The following is a 27,041-nucleotide window of genomic DNA, read 5'->3' as shown; positions in this document are numbered from 1 at the left end:
CCCCTCACGGGAGGCACTCCGCCTCCCCACCGCGCTCCTCCCTCCCCCTCCCAGCGCTCGCCCCCCGCCTGCCCGCGCCCTACCGCGTGCGCCCGCGCGGGGCCGACCGTTGGTGAGGCGCGGCCGGCGGCGGGGCGCCGGGCGCCCTGCGGGAGGAGGAGCGAGGCCCCGCGCGGCGGGCTGGGGCTGGCGGAGGCGGGAAAGCCCGGTGAGGGGAGCGCCGCCCGGAACTCCGCGCCGGCTCCTCAGCGGCTGCGGCAGGGAGGGGCGGGCGGGCTGTGGCGAGAGCCGCCGGGGGCGCGGGGCTGCCGCCGCTGCCGCGCGCCGGGGAGCTGAGCGGCCCCGCTGAACCCCCCCCGCAGGTACGCCGGCGGGCGGCGAGGGGAGGAGGATGTGACTCCGCGGGAAGATGAAGCCGAGCGCTGCGGAGGCCGCCGACAAAGGAGCGCGTCCCCGTAAGCGGCGGGTCGCGGGGGGTGGCCCGGGGGGGAGCTGCCGCGGCCCGGCTCGGAGCTCGGGGGGGCGTGGGGGAGGTCAAGCCTTTCCCGCCGTCAGCGGGGTCGCTTTCAGCCGCGGCCTGGTGCCGGTCTCTCGTCGTGAGCCCCCGCAGTCAGCCTGGTGCTGGGTTTGGGCCTCTTGCCTCCGTCAGGCTGCCCGGGTGCGCACGCCTTTGGGCGGGCTTTGTTAGCGGTGGACAGCGGAAATAACCTTTGCGTGGCTTGGGGAATTAAACGTGAAACCGCGTACCTGAAAAGTGAGCTGGCTAACTTGTTCTGTTTTACAGGATGCTTCCAGTGCAAAGAAGCTAGTAGCTGTGTTGAAATTCGCTAGGCCACCGCCGTGCAAACTGCTCCACCCAGGCAGATCTTCACGGGTATCAGGAGCGTTGCACGGAAGGCACGTTAGGCCCAGGGCGTTAAAATGCAGCCGCTTTATGGGAGACACTCTGCTGTTACTGCAGTGCTGCCAACTCACTCCAAACTTTTGATTATCCCTAAGAAGTTTAATATGTACTTTCTAATATGGATTCCAGTATGTAGTGTGTTAATTTTTGAGCTGCTCTGGCTATCACATGTGTGTGCTGGCTATAACACCGTGTTTGATCCCTGGTCACCTACAGAATTTCACTTGCACACCTGCTTATCATTCATTCATCTTTTCTGTTTAGATTCTGAATCAGTTACACTATCCTAAGTCTCCCCATTTTCCTATATCTCCAATTCTTTTGGTCTCCTAGATTCTACAAAACTAACTGCTGTCTGCTGTTCCTGCTTCACTTATGTGCGTTCATAACCGTTACTTACAGGATCTTGCAGCATGAGTGGGTGGTTCTGCTCCCTCTCCCATCTAAGACCATTTCAGGGAGGGAGAGAGAGAAGACATAACAGAGGGACTGTTTTGCATGTTGGCTTTTTGCCTCCAGAGAGGCCTGATCACTTCTGTAGCAGGAAGTCTCTTTTGAGCCTCTCGAGAAGAGGAGCAGCTAGGAGTAGGCTATCAGTCAGTGAGGAAGAAAATACAATGTGCATGTCATGGATGATTCTGTCTCTGTCATTGGTTGTAAATGGGTTCCTGTGGATCTAAGAACAGAGAAGGTGTATTGACAGCATTCTTTGGCAGCAGGCTACACAGGGTTGCCCTGTTGCATAGAGAATCAATTCCCATTCTTCATTTTGTACCCGACTCCTAGTATTGTTTGGTGCCCCATAGCTCTTCTGCTGGAATAGGCTGTTTAGCCATTCTCTCAATGTTCTTCTTGATTTTGTGTATCTGTATTCTTTTTCCCTTAAATCATTTACTTTACAGACTGACAAAGTCTTAATCTATAAGGTCATTCTTCATGCCTTTGATCGTCCTTGTTACTCTTTTGCAGGCTGTATTTAAGATGTGGCCAAGTCCTGCATTTATGAAGTAGCATAATAAAATTAGCCGGTTTATTTTCTGTTTCTTAGCAATTTCTTCTTTTTTTTTTTGATTGCTACTCAGTATTGAGCTGATGTTCTCATAGAACTCTAGCACATTCCAAGATTTCCCTTGAGAAATGAGGCTTATTTCTCACCCAGACTGATTATTTTATTATTATTATTATTATTATTTGCTTATTTAAAATGTCTAGCTTAACAGTTAGACCTGTGTGGATGGCTCTGCGCTGAGCACCAGTGAAGTTCATCAGCACAGTTTAATTACTGTATGTGGTTTCTTAGTTTTAGAGTAAAATTAACTGGGACAGAAAGAGTGGTCGTAACTAGAATGGTTCTGCACTTTAAGCTTAGTTTTCCTGCATCTCAGGTGGGTGCTCAAAATTCAGATAAATATTAGAATCTAGGTCTTGTATTTTTTGGCGTTTCAGCTACTTTTGACCGGTTTTTGTTCTAATGAGTCTACAGGAATCCTTTTTGTCTCAGATGAGTAAGAGAGATTCTGTTCTAAAATGGTGTTCTTGTGATTCTCAGTTACTGTGCAAGTAGTGTATGTACTGTGGTACAGAGATAGCAAATACTTGCCAAGCTGGGTGAGAAAATTGATGGCATTGCATAGCAACTGAAATAAAAAGTCCATATTAGGATATGATTTTAAGAAGAAGCTTTTAATGGCTATATGTGGTATTATTATTAATGTCTTGGTTTTGACATGTTTAACGTATAGCTATTTTTCAAAGGTCCTATATTGCATGGAAGCTTGCCTTGTCCATTTCCATAATTTAGGAGTTTTCACTTTTGAAAAGAAAAAAATAAACATGGTTTGTAAAACACTGTCCTGTTTAAATTCCCTTTTCTTTTTTGCAGCAGATGGAATGCAAGCAAAAACAGAAAAGATAAGATCTTCTCTGAAGAACGTGAAAAAAGATACAGGAAAACTAGAGAAACTTAAATATAAGCCACTCACTGGGAAGGTGTTTTACCTTGATATTCCATCAAATGTGATCTCTGAAAAAATAGGAAGGGACCTCAAAGAGCTAGGAGGGGTAAGTTAATGAGCGGAGGCCTTTATGAAATAAGAAGAAAATCTGTGCATGTAGAATGCCTTTTCCATGTTCTTTGTGACTGCATTTTAATGTTATTTTTTATATGTGACGGGGTTTCATTTTTTTATGTTTGTCTTAATGTTTAATACAAACGGTTAGCTTATCAACAAATTATTTTGTGTTTTTTTTCTAGAAGCTGCTTTGGTAATTGTAACAAAGGTGTTTATTATAAAGATTTGTTTTCAGTTGATTATTCATTTTCTTAAAGTTTTATCCAAATTTAATAAGTTTCATTGTTTGAGGTGATTTTTTTTCTGCTTCTTCTGACTATTGACACGTTTACATGTTACAACTAAAGTTGTTCAGCTGAACCTGAAAGACATTAGAGGAAGTGTTTTGCATATGCTTACTAAAAGTCAGTAACTTCAGTACTTTCTGCACAGAGTATGTTGATGAGTATTTTTAAATACTCATATTTAAATCATAAATTTTATAAGCATCTTTATACTTACTTTTTTTTTTCCTAATTCTTCTGTGTGGAAGAAACACTTTGATACAAGCAAGTACAGGATATCATAGTAACGCACAAGCAATGCAATTGCTTAGTCCACTTTAAACTTGAACATTTTGAATTAGTGTAGAGGAATCTTGGCAGTTAGAGTATTAAACAGCCTTTAACCACAGAAGCAAAAGGGATCTGCTTAAATCTCTAGCTATTCTAAACGTTGCTTTGGTAATAGTTTGACCTCAGTGGAGTGCTGAGCAGTTTTATGAAATTGACACTTGTTAATCAAGATGCTGTCTGAAATTATAGTAGAGGTAAGGAATAGCAATAAGATTGTTTCAAGTTAAATGCATCTCTTTACATTTAGCATTAAATGAAAGCACACTATCTTTTGTCTTTCTAAAACAGAATTTTAGGAATTCATATGTGAAAGGTGAGGTTGCAAATCAAAGACTGAAAAGGAGGGCTTTTGTGTTTTATCTGAGGAGTATATGCCTAAATCTGAGGTGCCCAGCACTGTCAAGATCAACTACCACGTGTTTCGCTGTTACTTGTGCAGAGTGCACTCAAAAGTGCCTCTCTGTATATGTCCCATTTCTGTAAAAGGTAGATAGACCAGAATTGGAAGGCACAGTTTCAAGCTTGCTGCCTGTGCGGTTTGTGCTTTCCATACTGATTAGTGGAGAAGAGGAATATATTTTAATCTACATAAACTGGCAAGAAAGAACAAGGCAAATAGAGCTGATGATCACACAACAGTTGGTAACGAAAGACTGAAGGACCAAAGTGAAGAGAGTAAACATAGGATAACCACATATTTTGTCTTGCTGAGTATGAAAATATTATGAATCTACTTAAGTCTTTTAAGTTTTTGAGATGCGTTATGAATACTGTAGGTGTGAAATACGACAACTGTCCTGAAATTTTTATTTTTCTGCTGGTTCTAAACTCAATGAATTTATAGCTTCTTGCAAACTGTAAATTACATTTGCATACATATGTCTTTAAGTTTAGCTGAACACTTCTACGTAATTTCTGTTACATAAAATTATATAAACTATGATTTTCCTTGAATTATTCTATTACTTCTCAATGCAGTGTTTGAATTCTTGTATTTGGAAAGTATTACAGCTAAATAGTTCAAAGAATGATAATAATTGAAACAAAGCAAAGCTCTTTTGATAGACATTACAAAATTAAAAAATTGAAATTAGAATTTGTGACTGGTAAGATGCTACTACAGTTCAATTGTAATCGTCATCCAGATCTTTAGAAAGTATCTTCTCGTTAATTCCATATTTTTGAACTTAATTATTCTAGAAGTTTTGTCACTTTGCTTTAAAGTATGCAATGTAAAATTGAGTTACTGATTTATTGTCCTGAAATAATTACTTGCTTTGTATCTTTATATTTAGAGAGTGGAGAGTTTTCTTAGTAAAGATATCAGCTATCTGGTGTCTAATAAAAAGGAGGCAAAATTTGCGCCAACTCTTGGTCAGATTTCCCCTGTTCCTAGCCCAGAATCGGCATGCAATGGAGGAAATAGTTCACCTCATCCTAGTAACCGAAAAGATCGACATGATGGAAGTTCATTTAAGATAGTAGATACAGTAAGTTTCTTAGTAATACTACTGCAAATCAGGTAACACCCATGGGATACACTCTTACAATTTTTCTCCTATTTTGTTTCCTAAAGATGGCAACAGTTACTTGGGTGAATAAGTGCTTTTTTAAAATTTATTTTATTTTTTTTAACAGGTCAAACATACTTTTAAACTAGTTCAGGCTAAGTTGTTAACTAACTCAAACTAATTAAGCAAAGTTTCAAAAACTAATTAAAAAAAGGCGCCTTTTCTGCAAATAAGCAGACTACGCTAAAAGCTGTTCTAATATAGTGTGTCTGACTTACAATTAATCATTGACATTGATCCAGCTGTCAAACATAACAATATGGATAGGCTTGTGATGGCATCCAGTGGTGGTTCTCTCTTTAGTAACATGGCCTGTTAAAATCTGGCTGCTGTGATGTTGTTTATGCAGATATTTGCAGAAGAGGTCTTTGACAGTAGTTCAAGGAAATTAAAATTTAATATTATGAACATTAAGTTTTTCTGAGCTCTTTCTTGGAGGATCACATTAATTGCAAGAGTTAGTATCCGATTGTGCAGGTTTACGTGAAGTTTCTTACATGGGCAAGTCTTGGGTCCTTTCAAAATACAGTTGGAAACAAGCAGCTGTGCTATATACATGGTACTTAAACATGACTGCGAGCCAGTCTGTGGGCTTGTCTTTGCATTGCATGGTTGAGATCACCTCATTTTGCAAATAATGTGGATAGGTAAAGGCATGCTTATTATGAATAAACAGAATACAGTACAAAAGGAGATGCACTGGTGATAGAAAAGATGGGGTTAAGACAGATGATACGATTATATTCGTGACTGCTAGCTTAATTTGGCACAAGTCCAGCTAATGAAACCTCATCTTTTGGCATGTGCTACTGTCTGCTTATTCCCACCATCTATGTTGTTCCAGCACTAACATTGCTTCAGCCATGCAGTGACCTGCTTTGGCTGAAAACAATTACTTGTAGGGGTTGGGGTTTTTTTTCCCCTCAGACTGTATCAACTGTAACCTTGTGGGGAAGATGCAAATTAATGAAAAATAGCAGTACAGTGAACAAAAGGAGACTATCATAGCTACAATGTGTATTTGTTTGCAACAATGTAAATTGTCTTACCTTTTGTTTTTTTCAAATGAGTTCTAACTTGGGACAAATGTGTTTCTGTTTTAATATAGGTACGTTTCAGCAGAGGAAAATCTTTAGTTGAAAAAGCAATCAAAGAGCAGGTAAGCCAAGTAATCAACAAATTTGTGCTTGAGAAACTTTGGTCTTGCTCTTCTAGAAAACAAGCAGTAGTAAGAGTGGTCTTAGTGGTCTAAGAGAGAAGTCCCTCATGGAACGCTCTGGCAGAAATTGAGGAATTGTCTTAAGTAAAACTCAGGTCATGCTTTCTGGGTACTTCCTGAAGAATTGAAAGTCTGTGGAATCTTATGACCAGTATTATAATTTATCAGGATTGCTAATATAGCTAGCATTTGAGAGGTGCTCATGAAGTTAAAGTAAATGTATAAATTCCCTATCTTCAAATCTTAGTATAAAATGCGACAGTAGAGAACACTTTTGGCTTTATGAAAGATTATATTTAATCTTTTGATGGTGAAGTGCTGTGACACGGAGATGGAAAAGTCAGTTGAGGAGAGTGATAGTCTTTTGGCAAGAAGCAAAGCATCTTTTTTGAGCTTTGATCTCAGCTTTTCATATTACATGTTGTAATGTATTTGTAATTATTTTACATAATCTACTATGTATTGCTTAAAATTATTAATACAATTTATTGTTTGCAGGACTTAATCCCCTCTGGTAGTATACTATCCAATGCTTTGAGTTGGGGAGTGAAGGTACTTCATATTGACGGTAAATATTTTTGTTTGATGAAGCCTAACTTGAATGTGTAACATTCATTTAATTATTCTTTTGTTGAATTAAAAATATTTAAAATGACAAATCAGTTCAAAGATACAAAAATAAACTCAGCTGAGTATTACTCTCCCTCTTTTTGCCAGATGTTAAGAATTACATTGAACAAAAGAAAAAGGAGCTCTACCTACTCAAAAGAGCAGGCAGTTCTTTTAAAGATGTGGTAAGTGGCTCTTTGCCATTTGTGAAAATGCCATTTGTTTCATTAACTGAGAAAACACAGGTGTACTTAACCTACCGTGAAGCTTATGGATTTTATTTTAATAAAGTCTTGCTCGTGTTCAGTTTTTCACAGACCACTATGTTTTATGAACTGATTTAACACCCGACTTTGAAAATTGGAAAGTATTAGATACACATTTCAGCATTATTAAAAAATAAATGCCATAGGAGCATTGATTAAATCATTTGTAGAACTTTGGTCTCACAAAGAATATCTAAGAATCAGAAGTACTGAACTGTCTGAAATTTCCATTCTGCCTGGCTCAAAAATAATAAATAATAATAAAAAAACAGTAGCTTGGTTTTAGTATGATGTAGATTGTGGTTAAGTTGCCTTGTATAATTTCTCCTTTGACACAGTGATTAGAAACCCTTTCCTTTTGATGCACCATTTTGAAGAATCACATTTCCTGAAGAAGCTGTCTCTAGGGTATCTGTGTCAGTTGCTCAACTCTGCATCTTTTCCTTCCTAGTCTTTTAAAGAACTAGCATAAAGTATCTTAGAGCTATTCTGCCAGTAATGTGCAGGTGGCATGTGAAAATCCCAATTTCTCTAGATTTTAGTGTATGACATAGTGAGACACTGAAAACTGTTTTAGCTGCTTGTGTGCTCCATCTGCAGTTGCTCTGTACTTTAAATTAAATACCTGAAGTTATACAATTATCTAGTCCAGGTGGTCTGTGATAAGTAAATGGAAACATACCATCTAGTGTATGTTGCGTTGTTTCAGAATGCAATATTGGCTAATTATTGAGGCCTCATGAAATCTTCTGTTAAATCATCAGTGTTCATGGGTAGCAGGGTGGGGTTTTTTTGCAAGTAGTATAAAATACGAGTTTTTACCTTTACCAGAATCAATTACAGCTAACAGTTGATGCTTGAGAGTAGTAGACTTTACTCTTTTCTGAAGACAAACTAATCCTTTTATTTTTAATCTTGATTGGAAAAAAAAAAAAAAAAAACCAAAAAAACAAAACCAAGCTGTGTAAATCCATTTGAATGAGAAGAATTGTTTTAATTGGAGAATGTTGCTATCTGCAGGTTTTGGTGGCATTTTACAGGTTGTAGTTAATTAGCATTTATAAAGTGTTGTAAAAATGTTATCTGTATTTAAGAATCAGCTTTCAACCATGGCAAGGTATTTTGGGGGAGGAGAGAGAATAAGTGTATAAGTTTACCTTTGTGGGGTTTTTGTTTGGTTTTGGTTTTAGGAAAAATTGAAATGTCGCAATGAGAACACTTCTTTTTTTGCGGTGTGGAAATAAATATTTCTTTGGGAAACATGTCACCATATTTCTGAAGTACTAATGAGCTTAGTTTCCTGCAAAATTTATGGTGACTGTACGAAGTCATGATTAACACCGGGAGACCCTCATAACTTAAAATTAGCTACAGTGAAATCTTTAAGTAAACTGCAGAATAATATTCACAAGGATTTTATACCTTCTCTCTTTTTTTCAATAGGGAAAACAAGTTACTGTTCAAAAGTCAAGAAGTAAGTATTTCAATATTTGTTGAGGTTTCTGTTTTGCCTTATTTTTTGCATTCTTAGAAATGTACTACAGTTCTCATCTGGTCAATTGTGCTGCTGAATTCTAATTTGTGTGTCTAAGAAAAGCATGTAGAAAAACTTCATGGAAATCAAGTTTGTCAAAACATGTACATAATGAGTTCTAAAATAATGTCTGCTTATTTATTCAGCTGCTGGTGTAACTTGCTGAATGAAGAAAAGTATTTCTCTTAATTTCCTTTTCTCACCCCTTGAGCAGGTAGACTGAAAAATCCATTTGTCAAGGTGGAAGATAGAAGTCGGTAAGTGTTCTCTTCATGCATTCAATATTGTCGTTCTCAAACTGAGAAATTCAGAAACATTTAGTATGCCTTGAGGAAGTGGCCTTCAGATTTCAATTTCCTTCAACCTCCTGACTTTAGATGCCAGACATACTGTCCTCTTATAGTAAGATAGAAAATTTTCATCTCTGCATGCTCTGGATAGGTACTGTGTGTTTAGCAACAGAATGAGATTGAGCAAGTAGTATTATAATAGAGAATATTTGCAATAGGTAATGGAAGTGGAAAGTTGGAAGCTTAGAACCTTGGCATCGTTTCTTAGATCCAAATCCTGTAGCCTAAAAGGCCAATAAAACTTTGTATACTAAATTCTAGTCCTGTAGTCCCAACTCAATAATGTTCATCTCCTGCAGAGACTGTTTAGATGTAAGGAAGGGGAAGTTGTTATAGTTAAAATCATCCCTTGAAATTAGGTTTAATTTCCTGTTCAATCATTTCTTCATTAAAAAAAAAAAAAACAAACAACAAAAAACAAACAAAAAAAACCAAAACAAAACTATTAATCTGATTTTTCAATATTCACAGTAGCATGAGATCTGATACTTTCACCCTTTAAAATTTTCACATCTTTCTGGTCCTGTAATTGATCAGACCTGGTTGTGTAAGGAAGTACCAGTTTGCCAGAAGTTGAGAGAACAATGAATATAAAAAAGTGCAGTTCTTCACAGCGTGTTTTGTGCCTTTAAATTCTTAACTAATTTCTGCTTTATGATGAGTTTATAAGCTCCAAATTCTTTGACCTGATTTTTGACACTTACCTGTATTAAAAAGAGATCTAAACCTGGTCTTACACTGGTAGTTGGTGTAATAGGTATGAGGGACATGATAGTGGGGAGAATTGGACAAACATGGTTGTAAGTACAAGAAATTCATATATAAATTTGTGTGAATTTCACTTCTGAATGTAGCTGGGTAATAAACACCTGAAACACTTTTAAATGTTTATGTAGCATAAACAATGGTTTTTTTAATGTTTAAAAGTTTATGCAACATAAATAACAGTTCAGAAGCAGAACAAGATGCTTAGCTGTCCTTATTGTGTTTTCCAGACTTGCTCTTTTTCTTCTGCCTGGGTAGCTTACAATAGTACTGTGGGGGAAAAAGTCAGACTGAACTCTGGCATCAGCATTTCAGCCGAATGATTCAGTATGTAAACCTTTGGTGTGCCATATTTTAAACATTTTTAATATATTCAGAGCATTGGTAGGGTTGCTGGTTCTAATGTCTCTCCAAATACAGTGGTGTACAAGAAGATGATCTTTTTGGAAAATTAAAAGATCAGTTTTATGTTTTGAATGGTGAATTGATTAAAATTTTTGAAAAAGGAAGAAAATGGAAAAAAAAATTAACGCATCAGATGTTAGGAACTGCTATAGCTAATTCTCACAGTATGCACCATTGTCCAAATTGTTCTTAGTTTTATTGGTTACCCAACTCTCAACAATAAATAGGTGTGAAAACCGTACCTCCGGGAATGTGTAAGACAGCTATGGAAACTCAAGGCAAATCTATTTTGAGAAAGTATCAAGTTTATAGGAAGGAAGGAAGGAATGAGTTATTCTAGGATATTTATCTGCTTAGCATTCTTGTGTATGTTAAATGTAAAAGAGAAACACTTTTTCAAGATTTTTGACCTGATTGTAATTTGTGCTATAAACTCCTTTTTCCATTTCTGATTGTTCTAATGCCCTTGTTTTGTGCAATACAGCCACTACCGACCATTTTATCTGCAGTTACACAGTTTTCCAGTTCTGAACTACTGTGTTCCAAAACCATATAGTCCGTTTGAGGTGGATAAGAAGCATCCTTCTGGTCAAAAGCAAACTCAGTCTAAGCAAAGGTTTGTTGAAAACTTGTCATTGAGGTGTGGACAGAGGCGAGGGCAGTTCTCTAAAATAATTCTAAAGCAATTGTTTTCTAAAATAATTGTTTTTCTTCTAATCTTGTGTGATATTTAATACTAATAGCCATGTCTCAGCTGATGTATTTGCTGCACTGTAACTGTTGGTGTCTTGTCTATCTTTCTGTACCCTCTTTATCCTGTCTTTAGTCCTTTTTTTGGACATACAGATGCATACATCCAAAAATGCGGCCTTCTCCTATCACTGTGGGTCAGCATAAGATATTTTTTTCCTTTCTGCCACTGGTTTCTTCTTTGTCCTCATCTTGGATGCCATCCAGTAAGTATTTTGCAGCAAGTGGATTTCTTAAGACTTATTTTGATATTTGTCAGTATAATGCTGAAGTAGGCAGTTAAAAAATTTTAAAACAGTGATATTCGGTCATAGTGCAAAATCGTTGATAAAGAGTGCACGTTGTTGATAAAGTTGAATTTATAGAATTTAGACTCTGCAAATACTGCTTCAGCTCTTCAGCGATGAAAAGTGGGTGTCAGCTGCCCAGTAGAATTGCAGTTGGTCTTACAGCAAGTGTTTATATGATACATTTTGCAATTCAGGCTCTATTTGAGCACTCCAGATGCAGTTAGAAATTTTGGTAAATCAATTTTATGATTTGAAACTACTTAGGAGTCTTAATTATCTTGGTTTTGGTGAGTCAAACTATTGTTTTGAATTTCTTTTACCTAGCATATCTGGAGTATTCATGATACTTTCATTGACTTCTAAAATTGCTTCACGTGAGAGACTAAAGATATTTAGGTGAAAGGTAGCTTTGCTTGGAATTTTCTGTATCTAGTAACTTTTACTGCTTTTCTGTCCTTGCTTTTCTGAGACTTATTTAGGTGTGATACTTGTTTTCTTTATAAAACAGCTTCTCCGCTGTTCAGGTTCTGTCCAGTCTTCACTATTGTTCCATTATTATAGTGCTGGAGGTTTTCAGCTGATGTTCACATGATGAATTTTATTTTATTTTTTTGATTTATTTTTTTTAATTGCAATGAAACTTCTGATGGTGCCTTTTCAGAGGGGGTTAGAAAGGCCCGTTCTTTTAAAAGCATTTAAAAAAAGGCATTATTTCCATTTATATGGATTAAGGAATACGATATATTAAAAATTTCAGGAGTTATGTTTGAATGAATATTCCTATTTAATCTTTCAGGTTGGCACATGGCAAAGAGATATTTAGAAAAATGGAGATTATTTCATACTCGGCAGGCAAATGTGAGGAATGTCAGTTTTAGGAGAGAGAAAGGGGAGTGCTCATTTGTTTTATCTTTATCTGGGAGAAAAGCTTGTTGAAGCAAAGTTGTCAATTCTACTTGCTTCTGCATTGGGCAAGAGCTGCAGACATTCAAACTTCAGATGATAAATTCTGTGGCTTACCCTGCTTTAGTGGTTCTCTGATTTTTACATTTTTACTTTTCCCTAAAGAGGGAAGCTGAAAGGGCTGATATAATGGTGAAAGTACACAGTTAGGTGGAAGGTATCCTATGGAACCAAACAAATGCTGGAGTAGGTGTTACCAATTTAGAGTTGTTGATTGAAAGTGATTGTTGAAAGCAGTGTACCCTTATTATGTTGAGCAATACATTGCTATGCTTTGTAAGTTAGAGATTTTTCAGGACAGGGTTTTTTTGGTGTAAAGGCCTGAGCTTACATCTATGCCAATATTTGGTAAAGTCTGTCAGAATGATTTTTGGCTAGACAGGGAGATGGCACTATTCTTCTGAAGTAAAAGGGAAGCAGAAATTGGTGGTTTTGCTTTACTGCTAGCATATATTCTTAGGTGGTTTAATAGTGAGTTGCAGCAAACAGCTCTCCCCAGATGAGGACTCTGAAGGTCACAGAGCAGCTATTGAAAACCTCTTTGTGTTTTAATGTCCAGGAAGAACTTGAGGTTAATTTCCTTTGATTTACACTTAGCCTGTACGTATTAAAACAGGACAAAATGGTATTTGGTCAGCATATTCAAAACCTGTGTATAACCAACAAATATGACTGTTCTTTACTTTTACAAAAGAATGAGAGGTCATGGGTTAGACCAAGTGTTTTTGTTGTGTGTTTTCTTGGCATCAAAAATACTGACAGTTGATGAGATGTTAGAAGACTTTTTTTTTTCTGATTTTATCAAACCTTTTCTTTTATCAGCTATGCACAGAGATCTCAATATGTCCTTTGATTTGTCAAGTGAGATTTTTTTGTTTAGCAATTTTGCATTGTTTATTCTGAGACAATGATAGTAGTACATCTGTACTAACATGGATGTTTTATGCTTACATATAGTTCCACTGGGTCTGCCTGTCTTCTTGCAGTAAATATTTTTTTTTAATTAATGCATAGTTTTTCACTTTGTTTTTCCTAAGCGTTAACTAACACAATGTAAATAGTTTGAGGGGAAATAAAGGAGGGTTTTTAATTTTTTTTTAAGTGAATAAGAATAAACATACTGTAAGAGACAAATCTAGAGCTCAGCTCCATATTTGAGACTCATTAATATATCTTTTCTGTTAACAGAAACAAAATCAATAGTGACAAGGACTGTGGAACTCCTGTTCAGCTCCCTCAGAAGGACAAAAAAAAGAGAGGATATTGTGAATGTTGTGGGAAGAAATATGAAGATCTGCAAGCAGTATGTGAAATGTCAAGTATATGCTTTGATACAGTCGTATCTCAAGTGTGATATCAACAGTGATTTCTACTTGCTAGCTTAATGTATTTTTTTTATCTTAAAAGATTTTCTGAATATGTCCTAAAAAGCAGCAGGTGGGTATTTTTTTTTCCCTTGTAGCTTTTAATTCTTGATTGCTGCTGCTGTGTATGAAGCTGAAGGCACTAGCAGTTCATGTCTCAGAGACGCTGGTAGTAAATTAATGATATTTACTTACTGCTCCATATCATACTGTTGACTTGTATATTCATATATGTAGTATTAGATTTGTTTCATGTTTTTTCTTTTAATTCTAGCATCTTGAAAGTGAACAGCACCAAAATTTTGCACAAAGCACACAGTATAAAGTTGTTGATGATATAATCTCCAAGTTTGTTTATGAGTTTGTCGAATACAAAGATGATGCAAAAAAAATAAAAAGGTAAGTTAACATGTTCTAAATTTTAAAGGCTCTGTGAGTTAAGACATTGAACATAAAGATACTTAATTCTGAAATTCTGGATCTGGTATAGAATAAATTCATGTTTTTCAGTCTGAAGTAAATCACTGAAATTTTCAGTACAGTGGTACCTGGCAAATCAGTTCTATAAAGCAGAAATTAGGGGGAAAAAGATAAAAAAAATTGGAAGTGCGGATGGCATCACAGGAAAATGTGACTGAAAGGAATTGCCAAAAGTTGTCCTGCCTATCCTTCAGCTTCAGTAAAGCAAGATATACTGTACTAAAATATTGCTGACAGAAGGAAGCAATGTCTGGACATCTTGCTCTAAAAACTTTCTGTCATTGTTAGTAGCCTAAGGACAGCAAATGATATCCCCCCTCAGTCAATCTGATCTCCTTAGCACTGGAAAAACTCTAGATCTTCCTATCTATATTCTAAGCCTCTTAGCTTCTGTCCTGCTTGTGCTGGATGAAGAAAGCAGATTTTCCTTTCTTCTTCATAGCTCGAAAGCTTAAATGGGTGAGAATGACTTTTTTCATGTCTTGGACTGTAGGCACCAGTGTCTTTGTTACTTAGAACAGGAACTCAGTTCAAGATTGCTCTGATATTTTGCAAATGAGTTTGGAGATAAGGAATAACTTTCTCATTAAAAAAAAGGTATTGAAGAAATAAAGATACTGTTAGTGAAATCAAAGGAAATGCAAATAGAGTCAAACAGCTGATAGCCTAATGAAGGCAAGCCTTTATTCCTTTTGTGATTTAATAATACTCAGAGTGGTTAGGTTTGAAATACTATGTCAAGAAAGTCGTGTATAATTATACTAATTTTATGTGTACATATAGAATATTTGTATTTACAGTCATTGCATTATATTCATTAACTTCTTTTGTTCTTAATACCACTGTGAACTGAGGTTTACTGAAACACTAGACTACTTTGTGTATTTTTAGAACAATTTTATGAGCTGTAGAAATCAATAAAAAAACATTGAATTCAAATATAAGGCACTCTGTTCCTGTAGAAATAGTGTGTTGCTACCCTAAATGTATCTTTCCTTTAAAAGTAAAAACAAAAATTGCTTTGCCAGTTTGGTTGCTCTTCTGGAATCAGTTGCATATAGAGTTATGTCACCCATGTTTTTTCAAGTGCTTTTTAATAATTTTAAACTATTTCATTGTAGGACAAAATGTAGTACAGGATATTTTTCGCCTATTATTGGAAAGATAACTAGACCGGATGAGCTGAAAGAACGACTGAAAAGGCAACGCGTTTCATTGAAAAGTTACTCATGGAAGGATACAGCAATGCGGGCGCTCAAACTGGATCGCCAGCCTGCAGAAGTACAAATAAATTCTGTGCCAATACCTACCCCTATTTCTGGATCTATCTGTTCAGTTCTTTTTTGTCACCTGTCACAACCTTCAGAACTAAAAAGTAAGTTGAGAAATAATGATGAAAATACTAGAACTGATTGCTCCTGTGCTGCAGACTTAAGAGAGACTGTTGTATCATCAAATTTCATACAACCACCCCCTTGGAAAGATGACAAAGCATACACGGAGAACTTGTCTCGAGCTTATGAGCCATTCAGTAAAGAAATACTGGAACCAGAAGTAAATAAAAAGCATTTACAGTATTTTCAGGAACGCACATGTACTTTATATTCTCGTACTCAAGTTGCAGATTTTAGTGAAAAAGACAAAAACCTATCACAGCCAAAACGAAAATTAAATAATGCAGTAATTCTACCAGCAAAGTGTTTGAAAAAAACAGATGCCAATCCTACGTTTGTCAAGAAACATCGTGATTTATGTGATAATCATCAACAGATACCCCAGCCTCCAGAACTAAATTGTGCTGTATCTGATACTGCTATGAACAAAGAACTTAATGAATTGGCTGCCAGCACTGCACACAGTTCACCATCTGGAAAGCTGCACAGAAAAGTGAAGCTTTACTTGGGAAGAAATAAAAGAGAAACCCGGAAACAGAACATGGAGTTATGTGTAAAGTATACAGATGGACTGTGTGTTCCTGAAGAGAAGAGAAGTTCTTGTAGCTCACCAGTGCAGGCCCTACTGGAATTATTTCAGACAAGTGAAAGAAACTCAGAATTTGGTGGATTTTCAGATTTAACTAGCATAAAAGATACATGGGAAGGGCAGAATACAAATGTTATGTGGTCATTATTTTCCTCTTCATCCTCATCCCCATTTATTGGGTTTTAATGCTGCTTTATTTAAGATAATGATTTTCAGACAAACTTGCAAATTTCAGATTTTATTCATGGAGACTTTAATTGCTGTATTATATGTACAGATGGTTTGGTTTTCAAGTTTTTTAATGCAAAAACTTCTGTATATGTAAATATGAAAAATAAAAATAAGGTGTTCTGGTTTTGTGGGTTTTTTTCTTAAAAGGTACTGCTTTATCACAGCTAGTAAAAGGCTCTGACCCCAGATTTGGGGTTAAATTAATTGCTAGGTAAAACCAGTAAGCATGATGTAGCTGCCTTTGGATAGAATAATTTTCTAAAGTCATTGATTATAGTAGGTTCTAAATAACGACATTATAAATAACGGGATGTTCCATTGTAAATAAGGCAGTCCATTACTTGCACACTACTGATGTTTTGTGGGGATTGGTTGCTTCCCTTCCTTCTGCTGCTGCTTTATTAGAGAATGCAGAAAAAAGTCACTTGCTTTCCTAATATTTCTTCTGCTGAAATTGTCTCAACCTGTGTAATCACAAAGAAATAGGATTAGGAAAGCATATATTTTTTGGCTACTCTGACATAATTTATTTTTTTAGACTAAAACTAGCTCTATTGTGTCTTTCAGCCAGTAGGAAAGTAGTAGATGTATACTTTAATTTTTCTTTAAAAAAACCCAAACACATCAACAGCAGCAACAACGACAACAAAACAGCCAATAGGTTTCTGATTGACTTAGGTAATTTGTTTGAATTTTTTTTTTCCTTTCTTCCTTTCAGAGTAGCTAGCTTGTCTGACTAGACTACTCAGAGGCAAAGCCACAAGTGAGAACTAGGAAGACTTTTAATACTTTGAATCTTTACCAGAGCTGATCTCTTTCAGAAATTCTGTATCTCTAAATCAGTGCAGGGCATGAGTATGTATTTACAGGAGGTAATTGCAAAGCTTTATTAATAAATGTAAGTGTCTTAAGGTCATATAGGAGATCTAAACCAGCAGAAATTACTGTCATTAATTTTTGCATAAATTACTTGTTTACATTTTTATTTCTTGTCCATTTAGTATTGTCAAACTTATTCTGTCAGTGTTCTTATGGTTAAAGTGCTTTCAGTTGTGGCATATTATTGTCTGTCCTTTATAGGATATTTTCTACAAGGGGTAGGTAAAGCTTGGTGTGCAGGAATGGGTGAGGAAAATGACATAAAATTACTTTCCTTCAAAGAGCACGTGAATTGGAAGCTTAATGATGAAAGTAGCTGCTTAGGGTGTTGCTGTCACCATGAAGGTGACATTCTTTATTCTACTGTTCGTATAATTGCCTGTACAGTCTGGTAAGAACTGCTTTTGGTCTCTCTGTCTTGCTGGTCACTTCTGACTTGATTCATAGTTTCTTCTGATCGGTATTCACATCAAGAAAACTGTATAGAAAGCCATTACAGAAATGAGCAAAATTAACATTTTAAAAAGGAGTTGATCTTGAATATGTATGTCTATATATATTTTGCCTGTAATTTACCAATATATAGTGTTTTAGGAATGGGGCTTTAAAGTAGAATGTTGAAGCAATTACTTTGTTCTTCATTCTGAGTAACGCTTTAATGATAGGATTGCTTTCTGATGCAATGAGTCTATTTTAGGAACAAGTGTCCATTTTTCTTCTCTTGAGAATGTTTTTGTGGGTGAGTGGGGTTTTTGTTTTGTTTTCTGTTCTAGCTTTTTTGTTCAGTACTAAAGCAAAGTCTAACAAAAACTTGCATTTTTCCCTGAACACATTGCAACAATCTGTCAGTAGGTATCTTGGGGACATCTCCCTCCTCCCACCCCCAAGACACATACTCTTTAGTCGGTGTGGTGGCCTCCATCTGACTGGGATGTATATGCATGGTTATTTATATACATAAAGATTATTGCAATAGTTGAATGTTAAGGTGAGAGGTAGTCAATGTTAGTAAATCTACTGATCAGATAACCAGTGTGTATGTTTTGCATGTGATGAGATGCAATATTAGAACTTGTTAGCTCAACAGGCACTGCAAAGAGGAGATTTAAACACATTAGAATCTGGCTTTAGAATCTTAAGGGGGAAAAAAATTCAGAGGTTTGTCATTAGAATACGAAGACTACTCATGGTAAAGCAGAATAAGGTAGGAGAATCACTGCTACTGGTTGCAAAAAGCACTTTTAGTCATGATGCAGACTTTGTTTACAGATGACTAGTGACATTAGTGTGTGTTGAGTCCCCTTTGTATATAGTATGTTTAGATAGCATCACAAGCCATAGTAAGCCTATTGACTATTTCTAAAACAGGTTTATTCACCATGTTGTGTGTGATTTTCATGCCTTTATTATCTTTCAAGCTTTTTTTTTTAATATTTTTACAAAAATTTAAAAGTAATTGTATTACTATTTGAAAAAATTAAATATGGAAGGCTAGTTACTAAAACATTTGTCTGTCTGTCTTGACTTCCTCCCAGATAAGAGAATTAATATTTTCGAAATACGTGGCAGGGATTCTGCCATGTCAAACAGTTCAAACCACTACCACAAGCACCTCTGTAGTCACTAGAATAAAGGTTTAGCATTAGAAGTGCATTTTTTCTGTAAGTACATCTTTGTGATAACTACATAATTACAGTTTGAACTCCTTCATAGGTACACAAATTTGTACTATTGCACTTCATTGTTGGGTGGGTTTTTTTATTGTCTTGCTTTCTTTGAATCTGAGAAGCTGGTGAAGTTAAGTTTTATATTCTATTGAAAATCAGTTGTTCATATACTAACTGTTGCTCCCTTTTTGTGATGGTTAGAGAAACTTGGAGCTATATTCCCATACTGTCTGCAGCATACACTTATACTCAGTGTGGGATTCAAAATTATGATGAAGCACACAAGTTTTGACTGTTACAAAAAAGTGAAAGCTTTAACCCTTGTCTATGACAGACACCACTTCATTTTAAAGGCTGATTGAAAAAATCCCCTAGACTTTTACATTATGAAGTACTCTAAGTGATTATCCTGTGACTTGGTAGTCTTCATTGTTTCTCTTTCATAGGTGTGGCAGGCACATTTCTGGGGATGTGAACTGTTTTATCATAATCTTTGAAATGTTAAAATAGAAGGCATGTGCATGCACACACACACAACCATTACTGAAAGCCTGTGCAGACACTGTACTGGTTTGGTACTTCAGCGTAGGGATGAGTTGTAACTGACCTGTTCAGACCCACTTTGTTTCGGTACTATGGGAGAGAGCAAAGTGATTTTCAGTAAAGACTTTTTAACATGGAAACTGTAGCTACCCAATGCGAAGTTGGGATGGTAGTAACAACATCAAAAGAAAGACAGGTTGTTGAAATCTGCTTTTAGAAACAAAGCATTAGAAGAAGTGTTTTGCTTTGGTTACACCTACACCAAGTTTGGTTTGGTATCTTTGCAGTGGATGCCCAACCACTGTGTATGACTTCGATCCACGGCATCTGTTATCTGGAACAGAAATGTTGTTTCTCTTCAGGTAAATTTGTGGTGTGGCTGAGAGGATAGAGTTCCCAAGGGTTGGGAATGCTTCTGCGTGTGTGTGCACATGTATATGGGTGTACATATAGATACTCGTGGGGATTGGTGACTCCAAAACCACACACACGTAAGGCAGTTCTGCAATGATTTCTGAGTTTCATGCACTCAGGTAAGCCCTACGCTCAGTAGCGGGATCTTCAAACAATAATCTCTCTCGCCCGACATCTGACTACAGAACACTTGACACAAAGTGACAGGGAGGTGACTGAAAAGCCAGCCTTCCCCTTTGGAGTTGGGGGAAAGGTAGTTACAGCCTGAGGAGCACCGAGTGCGTTAGCATCCGTTCTGTCCTTCAGGGCTTGCCAGTGTGCATCGAGGTGATTGAATCTGTGTTCCACCTCAAACTTGCCATGAAACGGCACGCTTCAGTTATCCATTCACGCTATCATTGTTCTGTGTTATTTTACAGCCTATAGGACTGCAAGGTATATCACTCCTCAGATGCACCGGGGGGGGTGGGGTGGGGTGGGGTGTGCTTTCATCCTGCTCTCTGAAGAGCCTCAGCTCTGAAGGACTCAGCTGATGTAACTGGTGATGGTGTCTGTGAAACTCTGGTGGCAGTCTCCAGAGTGCAGGAATGATGAAGAAATGGTTGCTGCTCTAACTGATGTAGTTACAGTGGGGTATGTGGACACGGGATGAAAATATGAATCCCCCTGCACCCCCCAGTTGGGGAATCTTTGTGAGCTATATGGTCCGTGTGACCTCTGGGCTGTTGGCTGATAAAGGCTCCCCACGCTGGGCTTTTGGATCACATTGATAGTTGATACCATAGTAGCATCAAGTCAGAGTCTATCTTGGTCTTACACTGAGTCTACCCAAAGGTGGAAATCACTTCCTTGCCCTAGTTCATTCTGTAGATGCTCCATATCTGAGATTTTTAAGACATGCAAATAGATTATATTAAGAATTATGGGAAATTCCTGAAACAGCGGAGTGTAAAATAAAACTACAAGTGTGAACAAGTGTTCATATCCTTCTTGGGTGACCAAGTAGTTCGGATGTTACCTGCATCACAGCAGGAGATGGAGTCCCCTTTATCCCTCTCATTTTTGCTATTGTATTTCATCTCATGAAAATATTTTTCTGAAAAATAAGCTATTTTCTTTCAAGTGCTTTACTGCCACTCAAATTTAGCTGTAACCTCTATATGCCTCTAATCCCCACTCTTGAAGACAAATGAGGGGAAATTTTAGCAGCCAATTGATCCTGAGCAATTGTACAGCTTATTTACACAGAATGTATGTAGGTGGACTAGAAATTGAATGCCAAAATTTATTTCTTAGCAGAAGTAGTCCTCTGGACCACGTAAGGAGATTGTTTATGCTATCAAATGCAAGCATAAGTAAAGGTAAATACCACTGGTAATACCAACCAGTAATAATGTCACCATTGATACCTGTAGCAGAGTGATGGTAAGTGTGAACTGAGTTCATTAACCAGACTAATATCTCTGAATGGGATATGAGATGAATATTTCATTTCTTTTTTTACCATGCATTCTGTAAATGTTACTGTTTGGCTTCTGATATTCAACAGTGTATTCACTTTAGAGAATGCAGCTATCCAAAAAAAATGCTGAGCGTCCCAGATATAGCACCATAAAAAGATTTGGGATGCAATGCAGGTGTTTGGGTGAAGTCCAGTTTCATTTGGGATAAAGCAGCTGTAGATTTGGGTGGCTGTAAGACTTAATCCATTTTTTCCCTTTTTTTTTTTTCTTTTTTTGAGTTGAGGGGGGATGTCACTTCAAGATTCAGTGTCTCTAATATTCTTTGAGTATGTAGATAGCTGGGCTTTAAAACCCAGGCTTCCTCTGTGACCTTCAGAACAGTTTTGCAACATGGTAGTCCAGTAGAATGGAGGCTGAGAGCCATGCCATGGAAGTCAATTGTCAAACGATGGTAGTCACTTCTGTGGTTGAAACCACCAGGCAGAGTAGGAGTTTGGATGCGGGTCTCGCACATTTCAGGTGCGGGCACACCAGCAGATGTCACGTGGGGTTCAGCTTTCTGGTGCAAGGTCTGCAAGCAGGGCACTTGGGCCTCAGAAACTTCATGGCCCTTGGAAAAGGAAAGTCTTCTGGCCACAGAAAGATGCACGAATCTCATCCTGTATCCTGCATTCAGGCTGGTTTAGCTGAGTAGCTGTTTATCTTGTTTCTGAAGATAATTTTAGCAACTAACTTGCCTGACATACTTTAGGGGTTACTACAGAAGATCTCACCTGGAAGCTCCCAAGTGAATGCAAGTTTTGTAATGTTGCAAAACATGCATGGGATCTCTGAACATTTTTTTTTTACTTTCCAAACCACCTGCCACTGAGCCAAATGATTCTTTTTTATTTGACAAAGAACCTTAGCTTTCTTTACACCACCAGATTTTTCTGAGAAACTGCCAATACTAAACCATACTTGTAGTTACCCAGCCCAATCTCTTATTTCCAGGAGTGGTGAGCAGCAGTCACAAGAAGTGCAAAAAGGATCCTGCGCAAGGACAAGATGCAGGATGACACCCCTGAGCAAAAAAATCCTGTTTGTAAACCTGGAATGAAAAAAACTGGACAAAGCCTGAAGCACTTTTTTCCAAAACTGGTTGTGCATTGCTGCAGGTCCAGTTGTTCTTCCAGTCCATACCATAAGAACATCCTGTCCCTCTTGACACTGAGAATTTTGAAAGTAATTAGAAAGTACAGCCCAAGTAAAGACTTCAGTGGACTACTTGCTGAATGAAAGCGTATTTCTTCTTATCAGCTTTGAATTTACTAGGTTTTAATTGGATTGACTGTCTTCTTATTCATGTACCACGCTGCTGGAAGAACAGAAGGCACCAGCTTACTTTCCCTGTACCACCTATATGACGTTTTATTGTGTTCCTGTCTGTTCATCGCCATCCTGAACAATCCCAGTCTTTCATTGTCTTTCTCTGAACCTTGCAATGTCCTCGCTGGGAACGGCCAGTGCAGTGCTCCAGACCAGGCTGTACCTCCAGTTTAATGTCAAAATGGATTCTGTATGACGTGGTCTATATTTAGATTACAATTGCACATGCTTCCTGTTTCGAGGAAATATTCATGCTCTGAACTAAATAACCAGCAGAGTCTAATGTTTTTATGTCCATTAGTCAAAAAGGTCACTGCTGTACAACCATGCAGTCAAAAATGCACTGTTGACTGTAATTGGACATGGAACTGGTACTGCTACAAGAAAATTTAATTACCATGTATTCAGAATGTAAATGTGTTTTTCACATGGAAACATTTAGGGCAGTACAGTTATGGTAATAGGTGGCCAGATGAATAGAGACAATTACAAAATATTAATAGATCTCCCTTTTATCAGGAAAAATCTTAATATGTTTTTTATAAACTTAATAAATCATGATTGAATATTGACCACTGAGAATGCGTTTGTTAAAAAGTGCCCTGGATTTCAGTTACAATCTATTATAGTTGAGAGAACAAAAGTTGTTGTGTGTGGGGAGAAGAGTTACACTTTCCACAGTATTAAGTTGCTGTAATGTTCTGTAATTGGAGTCAATGTTATTTTTCTGTCATGTCTACACATACACAAGGCTCCATTGTGTATTCCTCAAAGCAGAAAATTTAGATTTCATTAAAATTATAAAAATACAAAGCAATTTCTGTAGGTTTTTTAGCATTTAAAAATGTGTTACTCTTTCAGCATTTTAGAGTAGGCTAATTTCTTCAGAACTTTAGGCAGTTTAAAGCTGTAAATCACGACTGCAGTCATTACTACTTACCATAGTGACTACAGCAAAGCTTAAGTTGTACAACTGGGAGGTAATTTTCAAGAATACCCCAAATAAATCAGAAGTACAATGTCAACAGAGCTGTTTAGTCCATGTATCTTTCTTATTTTCTGTGGAAAGGAGAGAAGTAACACTTGGGTGTTAAATTTAGAGGGTTAAATTATGACTTGTAATTAATCATGGTTCAAAAATAATCTTTGGAATACCTATGGGAAATCAAAAGCTGAATATCTACTTACAAATCACATTTTTTTCACTTTCTTTCTCCTGATCCTTTGAAATATTGGCATATGTTTTTCAGGCTGCATTTTTTCTGCAACTGTGGTTCAGATAGTCATAGAGAATATGCTTGTTATGTTTGGCAAGTCGTGAAGACATGTTGCGACATAGGGTAGAGCTGTTATTGCTCATTTAAAAAAGAATTGGCCTGAATTTTCAGTGTAATAAAATGCCATAGAATCTTAACTGGCAAGAGAAGGAACGTTGGAAAGTTGGCCTTCATTTGCAAACACCACTTTCTTTGGGTGCCTCAATACAGGAAGGACATCAAACTATTAGAGTGTGTCCAGAGGAGGATCACCAAGACGGTGGAAGGTCTCAAGGGCAGGACTTATGAGGAGCAGCTGAGGTCACTTGGTTTGTTCAGCTTGGAGAAGAGAAGGCTGAGGGGTGACCTCATCGCAGTCTACAACTTCCCCAAGGGGGGGCAGCGGCTGGGGAGGTGCTGATCTCCTCTCTCTGGTGACCAGCAATAGGACACGAGGAAATGGAATGAAGCTGCGTCAGGGGAAGTTCAGATTGGACATTAGGAAAAGGTTCTTCACTGAGAGGGTGGTCAGTCACTGGAACAGGCTCTGCGGGGAAGTGGTCATGGCACCAAACCTGTCAGAGTTCAAGGAGCAGCTGGATGATATGGTTTAGTTTTAGGTAGTCCTGTGAGGAGCAGGGAGTTGGACTCGATGATCCTTATGGGTCCCTTCCAGTGTGAGATATTCTATGATTTGCTGGAAGAAGAAAAAATCTGCCCCTTGATGTGAAAGAACTCATCAGGTGGACCATCTGCTGTAGTCCTGAGCAAGGTCAAGGAGCTTCCAGTGAGGTAAGACGAGGAAGTGAATTTCAACATTCCTTGCCTGATTTCCCAAGTGAACATGGAAAAGCCATCAATAAATTAAAATATTATTTCTCTGAAGGATTAAGCCTGTCAAATCATCCATTTCTAGTCACTCATTTCTAATTGATGTGTACAATAAAAGGGGGCTTCAGATATGCAGATCAGGATTTCCTTCATCATGATTTAGAACCTTCAGTGTGTTATAGATGATTTCTGCAATTTATTTAAGCCTTCTCTTTTGAATTAATCTTCAGTATTTATCATAGAAGTGTTTTCCTAGCCAAATGGTAGAAAGATGTAAACAAGAGAAGTTTGCAAGGAGAGGGGCATAAAAACATTTTCAACTGTTTGAGCTAATCACTTCTAGCACACATACTTTTAAAATGCCTTTATCTTTGTATTAGTTGTCTGTATTTCAAAAAGCAGTTTTAAAATTATTCTTAAAAACAGTGATGAGTTTGACCAAAATAGAGTTGGCATACTAAGAAAATGCTGTGTTTATGAAGCTGCTCTCATCATGCCTCACCTGAGCCCGCAGACCGGATAAAACTCTGCATCTGTAGTCATTAGCTTAAAGCAGCCGTGCCTTGGCTGGTGCTGGGTTGGTGAACCCTCCACGTGTGACATTGACACCAAATCCCTCAGCGTTTCTGGACAATGGTAATGGCAAGATAAAAATGACATATATAACGTACTGACCCAGGAAATGAGTGTGTAACTGTACTGTGTAGCTGCTGCACAATGGGTGTAATAAATACCCAGTGGCATGAATTTTCACAGAAATACTGACACAAGAAGCTGTGAAATAGTGTGCCAGTGGGGATGGTTTGGTCTAACTGAAATAACTGTAGAGATTGGCTGCAGCCTGAAACGTAAGGATTTATGACTTTTGAAATAAGAGTGAAACCTTGTATTATAGTACTGATTTTTCTCTCTATAAATAGCACTTTCTCATTTTCTTTACCCACTTCACCCATGGTCCTTTTGATACCCCGCAGCAGAGTTCTGTAAGCTAATTGTGTACTGTTTCAGGAACTGCTCAAGGATTTAATGGATGCTTTGAGGTAGTACTCTGTCTTGCCTGTAGCGTATGACTGCAGTGTAAGCAGGACAGAGCAAAACTTGCTAGCCACTTTCTGCACAAAGTTGATCTATATATATTTCCAGATGCAGTATTGTGCCCTCAAAATGCCTGTCTTGCTCCCATCCCCAGCTTGTCGAACTGTCTTTTGTCTGTTTTTTCATATCCTGGAAACAAACGGTGAGAAACTGGATTTCCTCCACTCACTCTCTAATTGCTTGCCTTAATGAGCTGATGTATGTAAGTAAGGTAAGACCTACAGAAAAATCAGGCCAGGAGCCCCGACCTTCCCCGGCGGGTGGCGGCTGCCCAGGGCAGGCAGCGGCTGCTGATGGCCGTGCCCGGAGCACGGTCCCCCCCGTGGGCGAGCCCACGGGAGTCAGCCCGGCGGGCTGAAATGCTCCTGAGAGCAGAAATGGAGGTGTCAGCTGTGCTGGCTGTTGCCGGTACAAGCAATGCAATTAATATTGATCTGCATAGTGGTTTCAAGATTATGAAAACAAAGATTTTTGTTGTTGTTGTTGTTGCTCTTTTCACCTTCCAGACTCCAATGAGCAGCAGCTTTCAGCGCCATTTACGGCGATGCCACCTTCTCCTTCATTACGTGCTTGTAACTGGTGTGAAACCTCTCCGCCGCGGGTAGTGTGACCTCGAATTCTCTTCCACGGGTCGGCATCGAGCTGCATCTGCCGCTGTGCTGCTCTGCCATTCCTCCTCCTCCTCCCCCGACTCACCTTAACCCCGTGCCGTGGCAGTCAGTCCTTCCTACCGCCACTTGGGAGAACGGTGGGGGAAGGGGAGCCTCGGGCAACCGCCGCTCTTGTCCCATTTTCAGCAAGAAACGTAGTTAGGAAAGGTGCGATGTACGGTGCTGACGGGCAGAACTGCTGCCCTCGGCTTCCCGGTAGGTGGGGGTGTAGAATTGGGCTGCAGATGCAGCCATCCCTCTGCTGAGGGAGGATGGATGATCCTCGGGGTTTTGGGGGGACGGACGTGGTGGGGACGCCTCGACACCTCTGCCTCCTGCTTTGGCCCTGCTGTTGCCTCTTGCTTAGCCCAGGAGAGCGTGTCGTAACTCGAAACGAGCGATTCTGCGTCGTAGTCCTTCCTCTAACTCTCTTTGAGCGTTGGTCCAGTGGAGAAAGCGGGGCAGGAAGGGAGATTTCAGAAAGGAGGAGACAAGGTCACCGAGG

The 27,041-nt window shown here is 38.4% G+C and overlaps 1 protein-coding gene across 4 annotated transcripts; it reads left to right on the top strand.

Annotated features, from left to right (window-relative positions):
• Positions 1 to 75: 75 nt before the first annotated feature.
• Positions 76 to 16,494, top strand: DBF4 (DBF4-CDC7 kinase regulatory subunit). 4 transcript variants are annotated; one of them, XM_069775669.1, is made up of 13 exons: positions 103 to 208; positions 363 to 455; positions 2,787 to 2,965; positions 4,886 to 5,080; positions 6,270 to 6,320; positions 6,879 to 6,948; positions 7,098 to 7,174; positions 8,699 to 8,729; positions 9,001 to 9,046; positions 10,794 to 10,925; positions 13,501 to 13,615; positions 13,951 to 14,075; positions 15,278 to 16,494. In XM_069775669.1, exons 2-13 carry the CDS (start codon positions 410 to 412, stop codon positions 16,323 to 16,325), a joined length of 2,115 nt encoding a protein of 704 aa, XP_069631770.1. In that variant the 5' UTR covers positions 103 to 208; positions 363 to 409; the 3' UTR covers positions 16,326 to 16,494. The 4 variants fall into 4 exon arrangements, with proteins under 4 accessions (XP_069631784.1, XP_069631778.1, XP_069631766.1 ...); XM_069775683.1 differs by having other exon boundaries at positions 76 to 455; positions 2,790 to 2,965; XM_069775677.1 differs by having other exon boundaries at positions 77 to 455; positions 9,004 to 9,046.
• Positions 16,495 to 27,041: the final 10,547 nt, after the last annotated feature.

The sequence above is a fragment of the Haliaeetus albicilla genome, chromosome 2 (genome assembly GCF_947461875.1).
Source record: "Haliaeetus albicilla chromosome 2, bHalAlb1.1, whole genome shotgun sequence".
Classification (NCBI taxonomy): Eukaryota; Metazoa; Chordata; class Aves; order Accipitriformes; family Accipitridae; genus Haliaeetus; species Haliaeetus albicilla.
Note: the sequence above shows the minus strand (reverse complement) of the source record. Positions and strands in the feature narration are given on the sequence as shown.

What these genes read in the sequence shown, in the direction of transcription:
- DBF4 (XM_069775665.1), top strand. Translation starts at nt 410, where the DNA reads ATGAAGCCGAGCGCTGCGGAGGCCGCCGACAAAGGAGCGCGTCCCC. An exon ending in CGACAAAGGAGCGCGTCCCC is followed by an intron (nt 456 to 2,786) that starts GTAAGCGGCGGG and finishes TCTTTTTTGCAG; the next exon opens with CAGATGGAATGCAAGCAAAA. An exon ending in GCAGTTCTTTTAAAGATGTG is followed by an intron (nt 7,175 to 8,698) that starts GTAAGTGGCTCT and finishes TTTTTTCAATAG; the next exon opens with GGAAAACAAGTTACTGTTCA.